General features: G+C 53.1%; 1 protein-coding gene across 2 annotated transcripts in view; it reads right to left on the bottom strand.

Annotated features, from left to right (window-relative positions):
• The window catches only part of JAKMIP1 (janus kinase and microtubule interacting protein 1), a 72,008-nt gene that overhangs the window by 59,396 nt on the left and 370 nt on the right, over positions 1-12,242 (bottom strand). The window contains exon 2 of one of the 2 annotated variants that reach the window (XM_024741806.1): positions 4,553-5,047. The exons of the other annotated variant lie outside the window; for it this stretch is intronic. Coding sequence (XP_024597574.1) covers positions 4,553-5,047 — 495 coding nt within the window. The remainder of the gene's footprint in view (positions 1-4,552; positions 5,048-12,242) is intronic. 2 annotated transcript variants of the gene reach the window in all.

Consider the following 12,242-nt stretch of genomic DNA (forward strand, 5'->3'; position numbering starts at 1 on the left):
TCAACAAATACTGAATTGAGTGCCATCAGCAGGTGCTGGGAAACACTGACGAGCAAAACAGATCAGAGTCCCCGCCCTCAGAGCTTCCATTCCAGAGGGGAGGGTAGCTGAAAACAGAATAAAAAAGTCAACATGGAGTAGATCAGAGCATGATTAATGCTAGGAGAAAAAGATAAATCGAGGGGAATCAGTGGTGCCAACTGGGGAGGTGTTACAAGTTAACAGGCAGGGCTCCAGTCCGTCCCCCTCAGCATCCCAGCTGCACACTCCTGGCTTTGCACGGGAGCCCGGAAGCGCTGCCTCCACCACTGCATTACACTAGTTCCTCCCACAAGAAAGAACGGCATCTTAAGCAAGACATCTCTGGAAATCCAAACTCTCAGCCTGGAAGAGCACCGATTCCCCATTTATCCTAGAAAATGAGCAGAGGGCTTACACCCCATCATGTGGGAAAGGTTCCCAGAAAACAGTCTCCACTAGTGGAGATGGCATCCAGGAATGGATGGACAATGTGGAATAGATTGTGGAGCCAACATTTTCTAGGTTGTCACATTTCCCCAGCCAGAGTCCTGAGGCTCCAGAGGTCAGGAGACCTGCCAGCTCACACAGCTACTCTATTTGTCGACTCTGGTCTGCCCCCAGGCTGGGCCCTTAGTGATCTTGCCCCCTGCCCTGAGGACCTGAGGAAGTGTAAACCTCTGACAATGAGCTTCTCAAGCTTCCCCAAACCCCAACACCTGAGTGTGCTGGACATTCCTGGGTTGCCTCCCAGCATCCATTTCCCCTTCTCCCACACTCCCACTCTCACCATGTGGTTCAGGAGAGGGGTGGGGCTGAAATCACTCCAAGTTCCCAGGGCAGGCCCTGATTGGCTCACATCACCTGCATGGCTCCACCGCCTACAAGTAACTGGTTCAGGGATGGATACATGACCCAATCAGAGCCAACAGCCCAGAAGAGGGTGTTGCTAGGACCCTCCTGTTTCTCCTTAGGAGCTAAGAAAGAGCTTCTCTCACACCCCAGTGTTCACTGCAGCACTATTTACAATAGCTAGGACATGGAAGCAGCCTAAATGTCCTTTGACAGAGGTATGGATAAAGAAGATGTGGTACATATATACAATAGAATATTACTCAGCCATTAAAAGGAATGAAATAATGCCATTTGCAGTGACATGGATGGATCTAGAGATTGTCATACTGAGTGAAGTAAGTCAGACAGAGAAAGAGAAATATATGATATCACTTATATGTGGAATCTAAAAAAAATGGTACAAATGATCTTATTTACAAAACAGAAATAGAGTCACAGATGTAGAAAACAAACTTATGGTTACCAAGGGGGAAGGGGGGGGAGGGATAACTTGGAAGATTGGGATTGACATATACACACACTACTATATATAAAATAGATAACTAATAAGGACCTACTGTATAGCACAGGGAACCTAACTCAATACTCTGTAATGACCTATGTGGGAAAAGAATCTAAAAAAGAGTGGATATATGTATGTGTATAACAGCTTCACTTTGCTGTAGAGCAGAAACTAACACAACATTGTAAATCAACTGGGCTGTTTCCTGTGAGGATGTGGGGTCCGGCACAGTGGTGGCATCTCACCAGCACACTGAGAGCTCAGAGCCTGAGAATGACGCATCCGGGGACACAGCAGAGCCTGAGAAACCTGGGTCCGGGGTGACATCATTAGTGCCACTGGAGCTATGCCTGAGGCTAGTCCTGCTACTTCAGTCATGAGAGCCGACAGACTCGCGGTTTAAGCTAGTCTGAGGTGGAATTTCTGTCACTTGCAACCATAAGATTCTAGTTGACATACACTTAGGGAAAGAACAACAGTCTGGATGACGGCTATCACTTTTCACTTACATGCTAGTGTGAGCTCGGGACTACATTTGTACTTAAGAGACACTCTCTCTCTCAGTCTTCAAAAGACCCTCAAAGTAGACATTATTTACTCCATCTTACAGATAAGCTTGAGGTCCTGAGAGGTGAATGTGCCCACATACTAGTCAGAAGCAGATCCATGATTCAGACTCAGGTCAGCCCCTGCAAAGCCCTCACTATGCCCTCTCTCAGCCCCAGAGGCACAGAATCTAATCATTTCTCAGCAGTCACATCCATCAGGACACTCGTCTCAGTGAAGACCTCAGTTTAGCCAGCTCCCAACGAACCCACCAATCTGTGAATAATTCTGTTAGTTCCACTTCATTTGCAAAGTTTGGAGCATCAAAGAATGAAAAAGAAGCTGCTACCCCAAGATCCATTCTCGTCTCCTCCTTGGTACCTGTAGTGGGGTGAATGGTGTCCCCCTCAAATTTCATGTCTACTAGGAAAATCAGAATGTGATCCTATTAGAAATAGGGTCTTTACAGATATAACTGAGATGAAATCATAACAGATTGCGGTGGGCCCTAGATCCAGTAACTGGTGTCCTTATAAGAAGACGACAAGACACAGCCACGTGGGGAAGAGAAGACCATGTGGAGGCAGAGGCTGGAGTAATGCAGCTGCAAGCCGAGGAACGCCAAGGATTCCCGGCAACCACCCAAGCCTGGAAGAGGCAAACAAAAGATTCTTCCCTGGAGCCTTCAGAGGGGCACAGCCCTGCTGACACCTTGTTTTCAGACTTCTAGACTCCAGAACTGCGAGAGAATAAATTCCTGTTGTTATAAGCCATGGAGTTTGTTATAGCAGCCCTAGGAAATGAACAGAGTGCCATACCAGGATTTATTAGGAGCTGCCATGCATTTCCCAGCTCCCCTTGCAGCTGGGTGAGGCTGAGCAAGTAACTTCCGGCCAAAGAGATGGAAGTGGAAGTATATAGAACCTCCAGAAAGAAAAGTGCTTTTAAATGAAGACCATACCCTCCTTCATCTGCCCTCCTATTGCCAACCTGGGATGCAGATGTGATGGCTGGCACTCCATGGCATGAGGGGCCATGAGGACCATGGCCACATCCCAGAGCCCCTTCTGAGGGGAGAGGTAAGAGGCCCTGTGGCCTACCCTACTCTGTGGAGCACTTTACAGACCTTGTATATGAAAGAGAAATAACTTCCAGATTTTAAGTCCCTGTGTATTGGGGGGAAGGGGGAGTCTTCTCAGACCTAATCCTAACTGGTCTAAAAGAATGTGTCCAATAGCCCCACATTGACCATAATTGCCTTTTCTTCTTAACTGTTTCTTAAGAGGCATGTTAAATGTGTAAGCGGAAGCCTGGAAGCCTTCTTGCATTTCTAATCCAATCCAGCTGACAAAGAAACAAAACGCAGGCCACTTTCTGAACACGTTGCCAAGAGGCCTGTCTGACAAGGGACATTTATCAAATGCGTGGAGAACTGGAGAAATGGACATTTATTCTTTTCACTCTATTCTCCTAAGTGGCCCCCACACACTGAGACTACCTGAGCTGGGGATACTTCTGTTTGGCACTGAAATGGAAACAGACACCAAGTCCTTGGTTTGTTTTAAATTAAGCTCAGTCTGTCTCTTGTGCAAATACTTGTTTTTCTCCCATTTTATTTACCTTAAATATACATTTCCTGTAACAGAGGAACATATTTTACATGTCTTCTATTACACAATCTATAAGCTCCAGATAGATGCTTTAGTTAACTTAATTCTCGTAATGCTGTAACAGATACGTGATTATTCCTCCTTTTGTAGGTGAGGCACCAGAGGCTTAGAGACCGTAAGCAACTTGATTGGGCTCACACAGCTAACCAGTGAGGGAGTCTGGATTCACACCCAGAAGAGACTTTCTCCAAAGCCTTCTCTTCCTATTATGTGATAACACCGCCCCTACACACACAAAGGGAAAAGGGGCTGGGGAATACTTCTGAGAACTTAGTATCGGTATGTGCTTAGATTTTCTATACATTAGACATTTAAAAACAGTGCATCTCTTCTGCCATTCTTGGTACTGGCTTGTTAAGCTGTGAACTGATGCTCTGTCACTGACTGGCGACCAGTCTAGGGATGGACAGCTGGACCAGGCCTCCAAAAAGAACATTAGACATTTAAAAACAGTGCATCTCTTCTGCCATTCTTGGTACTGGCTTGTTAAGCTGTGAACTGATGCTCTGTCACTGACTGGCGACCAGTCTAGGGATGGACAGCTGGACCAGGCCTCCAAAAAGAACACCTGGTCCTTCTGACTCCAGTCCTTAAATTTCTTAGGTGTCTTCCAGAGACAGGAGAGACCTGCCAAAGCTTCCATTCCACGCCCAGGATGGCAGGGGCTTTGTTGGAACCCCAGGGTCTAGAACCATGCCTGGAGCACAGTGGGTCCCCAAAACTCGGCATTTATTGCTCCGTGAGGGAGGACTGGGGCACTTGCTGTGGAAAGGACATGGCGCATGCATCACGGAAGGATGGGCTGCGTGTGTGCGGAAGGAGGGTTTGCATGTGTGCAGGGAGGACAAGGTGCTTGTGTGTAAGAGGGAGCAGGGTGCATGTTTGCAGGGAGGATGGGCTGCGTGTGCGGAAGGTCAGGTACGCACTCGAGCCGGTGGGGGGGAGAGGGCAGCGCACTTACCAGCCGGCGGATGTCGCGCTCGCACTCGCGCTTGATGCGGTGCACCTCGTCCTGGTGCGCCTGGTAGGCAGCGCGCAGGTCGGCCGCCTTGGCCTTGTCTGCCTGCATGCAATTGCTGAGCGCCTCCTCCGCCTGCTTGCGTGCCGCCTTGAGCTCCAGGATCTCCTGCTGCAGCCGCAGGCGCTCGCCGTCGAAGGCCCTGCGAGCCTCTTCACGCGCCTCGGCCAGCAGCGCCGTCTTGACCTTGTCGGCGGCACCATCGCGCAGCACGTTCAGCGTGGCCTGCAGCCGCTGCAGCTCGCCCTCCTTGATCTTGGCCGTGCGCGCTGCCTCCTGCTCGTGCTGGCGGATGAGCACCTCGCGCAGCGCCTGAAGCTCCTTGGTCTTCTCCTCGTGCAGCTTGGCCCTGAGCTCCGAGATGTAGGCCGTGTGTCGCCGCTGCTCCTGCTCGCGCTCCAGCTTGGCCTCCTGCAGCCGCTCGCGCAGCTTGCCCACCTGCAGCCGCGGGGGGAGAGCCGGTCAGGGTCCAGGCTAGGGGAGCCAGCCAGGCCCGCCGCCACCTCCCCGTGTCCCTTCGTGTGCGACCGGCCCCTGAGACCCTCTCCCGGTCCCCGCACTCCAATTCCCCCTCCCGCCACCTCCATCAGTCCCACGCAGAGTCTTCCCTACTATTTTGTTGAGATGTTCCCAGCCGTGGAAAAACATCTGAGGGTGTTGGAGAGGAAAGTAAGGCTTTGACATCCCTTCCAATTTGGAGATTTACGAGGAAGGGCAGTTTATCAGTCACAAGATATGCCGCGCAGAAATCATCTGTCTCATCAGAGCAGAACAGATTGTAAACCAGAAACACATTTCCAGTGCCCATGCCCTGAACTCTGGAGTTAGAGGAGGCCGAGCAGGTGGACGTAGAGAGGGGCAGGGGTGGAGGTGCCCTCACTGCTGAGTGGCTCTCCTGCCCGGGCTTGGGGCTTCTGTGACCCTTCCCTCTACACGAAGCTCTCACAGCAGCCAGGAAGGAGGTAACTGCTTTGCCACAAGGCAGCCAAGCATCAGAGGTGCGCCGCTGGTGACCTGCCTGGGATGAGGGGCTGCCAAGGGGCAGAGCCAGGCTTCACCCCCAGGCGCCTGGCCCCAGGGCCAGTGGTCTGCAGGTGCCAGGCTGCTAACCCCACCAGAAGGTATTCGTCTATTCAGCAAACAAAACATTATTTGTAAAATATGCCAAGGGAGTGTCTTCTTCAAACACTCCAAAAGGCTTTATTCGATCTTTTTATTTCAAATATCACACAATTACACACATTCCACAGGAACCCATTCGTTTTCCAAATTACAGCAATCTCCGAAGAACAGAAACAAATGTGTCTCTCATGGATGAGCTGCTTCCAAGGTGGCAACATTTCCCCCAGACCACAGTCTATAGAATACCAACATGCTGAAATTAATTTTAGGTGAGGAGTTTTACGATGTCACTCGGGTTGATAAATCCTTACTCATAACAGCAGGGAAACGAGCAAATAAACCTGGCCAGGCAAAGATACAAGATCAATGTCTCCTTACATCAAACACGCATAATCACAGAAATAAAACAAGGACCGGACCTGTCACAGAGCTCATCTCACCCGAGAGCTAGAATTGGCCTCTTCCTAAGGGATTGAGTGCCAGGAAGCCTGAACTTTAAATATTTAACATGATCTCCCCAGGGAGGAACTAAATGCTTCTGGCATTCTCCTTCTAAGGAGGCAACACTGTTCTAACTTTCTGGGATGCTGACGGTGATTTGGGATCTTGTCGGAATCCGAATCTGCACTGACGAGTGCATTTCCCTCTGCAACGACTTAACCTCGAGATGGTTAATGTTACGTGTCAACTGGGCAGGGCTGTGGTACCAGGTCATTCAGCCAAACACCAGTCTAGATGTTGCTGTGAAGGAATTTTTAAGGATGTGATTAACATTTAAATCAGTAGACCTGGAGTAAAGCAGATGACCCTCTATAATGTGGGTGGGCCTCACCAAGTCAGCTGAAGGCCTTCAGAGAAAAGACTGAGGTCCCCCAATGAGGAAGGAATTCTGCCTCATTACTGTGAGATCAATGCTTCCTCGAATTTCCAGCCTATCTGCCCGGCAGATTTCAGATTTGTCAGCCTCCATGACCATGTGAGCCACCTTCTTGAAAAAAACCAAATCCCTCTCCAGCTCTCTCTCCTACTGGTTCTTTTTCTCTCTGAAGAACCCTGACTATACAAACCTCCCAGAGCTTCCTGACCCTTCCCTGTGAAACAAGGCTATCAACAGCTGGTCTTAAAGACTGTTGGGAGGAGGAAAGCTGAAAGCGGATGAGCGGATAAAGGGGAGTTTGGTCCCAGGCAGTAAAGGAAGGAGGAATGTGGCCAGCGTGAGCAGAGCTGTGTGCACGGCAGCCTGGGCGAGGCCGGGCCTGCCCCTGGGAGGGGCAGAGGGGGCCAGCTGAGATGGGCCACGTGACACCCGTGTGTAGGGCAGGGAGGCTAACAGTGGATGGGCTGCGGGAGAAGGCCCTGCTGGGTCCCAGCAGCTCTGCCTAGAAAAGCTGAGGGCCGAGCCCAAGCGCCATGAGCCAGGTGTGGCACAGTGAGGCGGGGGTGGCCCCTGGTGGGCACAGAGCACCCGCTCCTTACTCCATTGAGTGGAGCAGGTCTACGAAAGTCATGTGCCACTTGACTCGCCAGCTGCCTCCAAGCTGTGCCCCGCCCCCAAGTCCAGAGGTGCAGCAGGAGAGAGGGGCCCTTACCAGCCTTGCCTCAGCATCTGGGCTCTAAATGTGGCAAGAGCAAAGTGACCAAGAAAGGGCAGGCATCTAGGTGGGAGGGGCTGGCCTGGAGAACTCTGAGACAGCACCGCCAGCACCCCAGTGGGCACAGTGAAGTCAGCCTCCACTTGGCTCCTTCCCCAACTCCTCAGTCCATCTGTCAGCGCTGGGTCTCCACTTCCAGGCCTAGACCACTTTTCCCCGTTCCCTGCGACCACCCTGGTCCAAGCCAGAGGCAGCAGCCCTCTGCCAGACCGTGGCAGTCACCTTCTCACCCATCGCCCTGTCTCTGCCCCCGCACACTCGCCCTTTAGTCCTTCCCAGCGGCCAGCACAGGCCTCTGAACACACACGTTAGAAGGTTTCCCTCTACTGCCCTCTGAATCCACGGGGTGCGGGTTAACCGTTCTGAAACCACTAGAGTGCTGAGTAACTAAGTAAATGGGTGGTGGGGTCAGGCCCTCCCCGCTGGAGGGAGGACAGATGAGCAAGGAGAGGAAGCCAGAGGATCCAGGTGCTGGTGGATTAGCCTGGGGACATCGGTAAGAACTCATGTTTAACTTAATATACATACAGATGCTACATTTAGAAATATTTTAGATATGTACACATACACGGTTAGTATATACGCATACACTTCCTTGCTCTGTCAGCTAAGCCTAGAAGCAACGACATGCCAGCAGCGGTGAGCACACCCAGTGCCCAGATCCTGGTTTCTCATGCCATTCTCTAATAAGTGGGACCAGGGCTCCTTGGAGAAATGAGTGGCTCTAAGACTGGGGCAGGGAATATACAAGACGAACCTGGAGCACCTTACAGGACTGGAAAGTAAGGGTGTACCCAAGAATAAATTAATAAATAAATGTCACAATGATGGGGTGCAAAGGAGCACAGGGGTCAACTGAAAGAGATTCCCGTGGCCAAACTAGAACAGTCTGAGCAACAAAATAAAGTGGTATTGGATTATAAGCCAAAGTGTAAAATAGTGTTCATAGTGATATAAATGACTGAACTGATACATGTAAAAATACGAAAGAAAACCAAAAAAACCCTCGAGGGCTCGTGGCATCCAGCATACAAGCCCACGTCCTCCCCAGCCCACAGGACTGACCCCGGCTGATGGCTCTCCGGTCCTCCTCCCTGACCACCCAGCTCAAGCCACGTCCCTGGCTGCTGCACCTCAGACATGCAGGCACCTTCCCGCCTGCGGCCTTTCCCCAAGCTGGCCCTTCTGCCTGGAATGCTCCCAGCCAGGCCTCTGCAGGACCTGCCCTCCCACCCCCTGCAGCACCCCTTTGCTGACCACCTCCCAAAAGAGCCACCCCCACTGCAGCCCCACGACTCTCCACCAGCTTCTGCTGCTTTACTTTCTTGGCACTTTTCACTATGGAATAAATATTACATGCTAATCTCCTGGCCTTTGTTCCCTACCTCCCCCATTAGATACTAGCTCCAGGAGAGGATCTCCAGGGCAACCCAGCTTCTGGGACACAGCATGGCAAACAGTAGGTGCTCAATAACTAGCCACGGACTGAGCAAAGGAAAGAATGAAAGGCTGAGGGGCCTGGCAGTTCTGTAAAGAATGAATGACAGCATCCACTCCCTGGGGCATGAGGGTGGCCGCGGGTCTGGGGCACTGGCCCTCCCCCCACCCCCCACCCCACGTGGGTGCCGGCTCCTAGGCTAGCTGGTCCCTCTGCCTAGTCCCTGTGCCTCACCTTCCCTCCATTCTCCAGGAGACCCGGCAGGCTTCCCCGACTGGGTCAGGGCCTCCCCTGGGCTCCCAGAGCCCTGCATTATTCCCTCCATCACCACACAGATCACACCCAAATTCCAACTCTCCCGGCCTACCCACTGCAGCTGGCAGTCCCTGCAGGGCAAGATGAAGCCTGATTCACTTCTGTAGCTGGACTAGTCCCTGGCCCAGTGTAGATCCAGACCAGGGTGGGCTGCTCATTGCAAGAACGAATGAATCATCAGCTCGGTGAGCGGTGGGCAGCAGCCGGAAGCTTCATGGCCTGGCTTGGGCCCATGTGCTGACCACTGCCCTCTCTGCCCCCACCCACTCCAGGCCATGGGCCTCAACAAGTCAGGGTCTCTGCCCCAGTGGCCTTGGCACCCTGATTGGTGCCGAGCATACTCCCAGGTGATGCCAGACACTTGGAACGGTGTGAGCCCTGCTCCCTTTTGTGCCAGCCAGCAAAATCCTTCAGAGCCAGCTCCAGACCACCCCTGCAAAGCTTTCTTGGGCCACTCTGACCATTGCATGGCTTCCTAAAAGCTCTGGTGCAACATGCCAAGTACTGTCATCCGGCTAGCTCCCTGAGTATATGAGCACCCAGCCTGCCTGAGGGCAGGCCGTTTCTGAGTCACTTCCAAACGCCCAGCCCAGGCCCAGAGCACAGGCACGGGGCGGGGGGCTGGGGGCTACGTTCCCCACATGCCCTCGCCCTGCGGTGTTCAATGGGGACTCCTCTGCTAAAGTAACAACACCGTAAATACGTCAGCAACAGTTATCATGAGATCATATAGAAACAGCGGTTAAACGCAATCACGAAGTTTACACTCATGTTTCTCATACCAGCCAGTAAGCACATTGCTGAATTCTCTGAGAACAGAAACTCTCCCAGTGGCGGCCTGGATAAGCCCCCCGGCAGGGCCACGGGGTGGCTGGGCTGAGCAAACGGGCAGCCAGGGCACGTAGAGGCAGGAGGTGCCTGGGGAGGCACAGACTGGGTTCCTTGTAGGCCTGGCTTCCAACCCAGTGCCAACACCTGTGTGACCTGTGACCGTGCACACCTGCTGTGATGGGCTGAACTGTGTCCCCCCAAATTCCTGAGTGGCCGTCCTAACCCCCAGACCCTCAGAATGTGACTGTATATGGAGACGGTCTTAAAAGAGGTTACTAAGTTAAATGAGGTCATGGGGGTGGGTCCTGATTCAATACAACTGGTACCCTGACAAGAAGAGATTAGGACACAGACACACACAGAGAAGAGCATGTGAGGACACAGGGAGAGGGCGGCCGTCTACAAGCCCAGGAGAGAGGCCTCAGGAAAAACCAACCCTGCCCACACCTTGACCTCAGACTCCCAGCCTCCAGGACTGTGAGGAAATAAATCTCTGCTGTTGAACCCCTACCCCGGTCTGTGGTACTTTATTATGGCAGCCCAGCCACCTCTCCTCTCCAACCCTCAGTTTGCCCACCTATAAAGTGGGGAAAGCCATATCTGACCTCACAGGTCACTATGAGGGTCAGGAGGCCCTCTAAGGTACCTGGTGTGGCCTGTGTAGCAGACGCGTAAGTGTCTGCCAACCGCTGAGTAACGACATGTGACAGGCAGTGCCCAGGCTCCGGATATGACTCTCTCATTTATTCCTTAAACAACCCAGGGAAGCAGACACATCAGATGTCCCCATTTAACAAATAGGGAAACTGAGGCATAAGGCAGCTACCTGGCTTGCCCCAAGGCCTCAAGGCGAGTTAGGTGGTGGAGGTGGGACGGAGACCTGGCCGAATGACGTTGGCTGTGCGGCTTTCCCCATAACCACAGCTGCTGCTGCTACTGCCTGGTCAGCCCCTCTAGGCCCAGCTGTGCAGCTGACAACCCAGGGGATCCTGGCAGGCAAATCCTTCCTGAGCTGGACAGGATGTGGACAGGCTGGCACCACCAGCAACTGTGCTGAAACACCTTGGCTGCACTGGCCCTGGAACTCTGAGTGTCTGGGGATGGGAGGCAGCACGTGTGTCCCCAAGCTCCAGGAGCCCAGTCTTCATCATCCCAGGTCGGGGGCTCTGCCTCTGCTCTCCATGTAGCTGTCTTGAGCTGGGGTCAGAGCCAAGGACCAAGCCCCAGCCCCTCCCCACCCAGAAGCTGGACCCCGCTCAGCACTGCAGCTGCTACCAGAGTCCCAGCTCTCAACCAGACACCTGCTGCCCTCCCCCAAGCAGCCCCTCCCCTCCCTCAGGTGCTGTGGGCAGGGCCGGAGGGTACCTTCACGGCTTGGGGTGTAAGGCCAGCCCCTCAGTCGGGCCCCTAGGAGCAAGCCCTAACCCCGTCCTCCTCTTCTCATACGAATGGCGGCTCCACCCTGCTAGGAGAGCACCTCCACCCCGCCTGCTTCTGCCCTCAAACCGCCCAGGTCAGAACCACACCAACAAGGAGGACTGGGGCAGCGCCCAGGCACCGGATGGGCTGTTCTTGCTTACGTTACCTAAGATCTTTAAGACAACCTTAAACTGGGTGGTTATCATGATGCCATGTTACACGTGAGAAAACAGAGGTTCAGAGACTTTATGTCACTTGTCTAAGATCGTGAAGGCAGTCGGGGGTCAAGGTGAGGTCTGAAGCCAGGTCTGAATGATTAGGAAGCCTGGGCTCCTCCCACTGTGACTGGCTGCCCAGCACGCTGACACTTTGATTGGCACCCAACGGGGCATCGTACTGACTGGCTCCAAAGCTCATACCTGCCTTACGAGAGCAAAACAGCTCCCATCACAGAGCCAGGCTTCAAATCAAGCCCTTTATGTCAGGGGTCCCCAACCCCCAGGCCGTGGACCGGTACCGGTCCTGTTAGGAACTGGGCCGCACAGCAGGAGGTGGGCGGCGGGCGAGCGAGTGAAGCTTCACCTGGCGCTCCCCGTGGCTCCCCACTGCTCGCATTACCACCTGTACCCTCCCCCCGACCCTGTCCATGCAAAAACCGTCTTCCACGAAACCGGTCCCTGGTGCCAGAAAGGTTGGAGACCGCTGCTTTACGTTTGATATACGTATTTACATCCTTACTCCTGCACAGCGGCCCATCAGGTGGTACTGTTATGATCCCATCTTGCAGGTGAGGGAAATTACAGCGTGGAGAGTGAAGTACCTTGTCCGAGATCAGAGCCAAATGTCGGGGAGGGTC

This window comes from Neophocaena asiaeorientalis, unplaced genomic scaffold, assembly GCF_003031525.2.
Source record: "Neophocaena asiaeorientalis asiaeorientalis breed wild unplaced genomic scaffold, Neophocaena_asiaeorientalis_V1.1 scaffold218, whole genome shotgun sequence".
Lineage (NCBI taxonomy): Eukaryota > Metazoa > Chordata > Mammalia > Artiodactyla > Phocoenidae > Neophocaena > Neophocaena asiaeorientalis.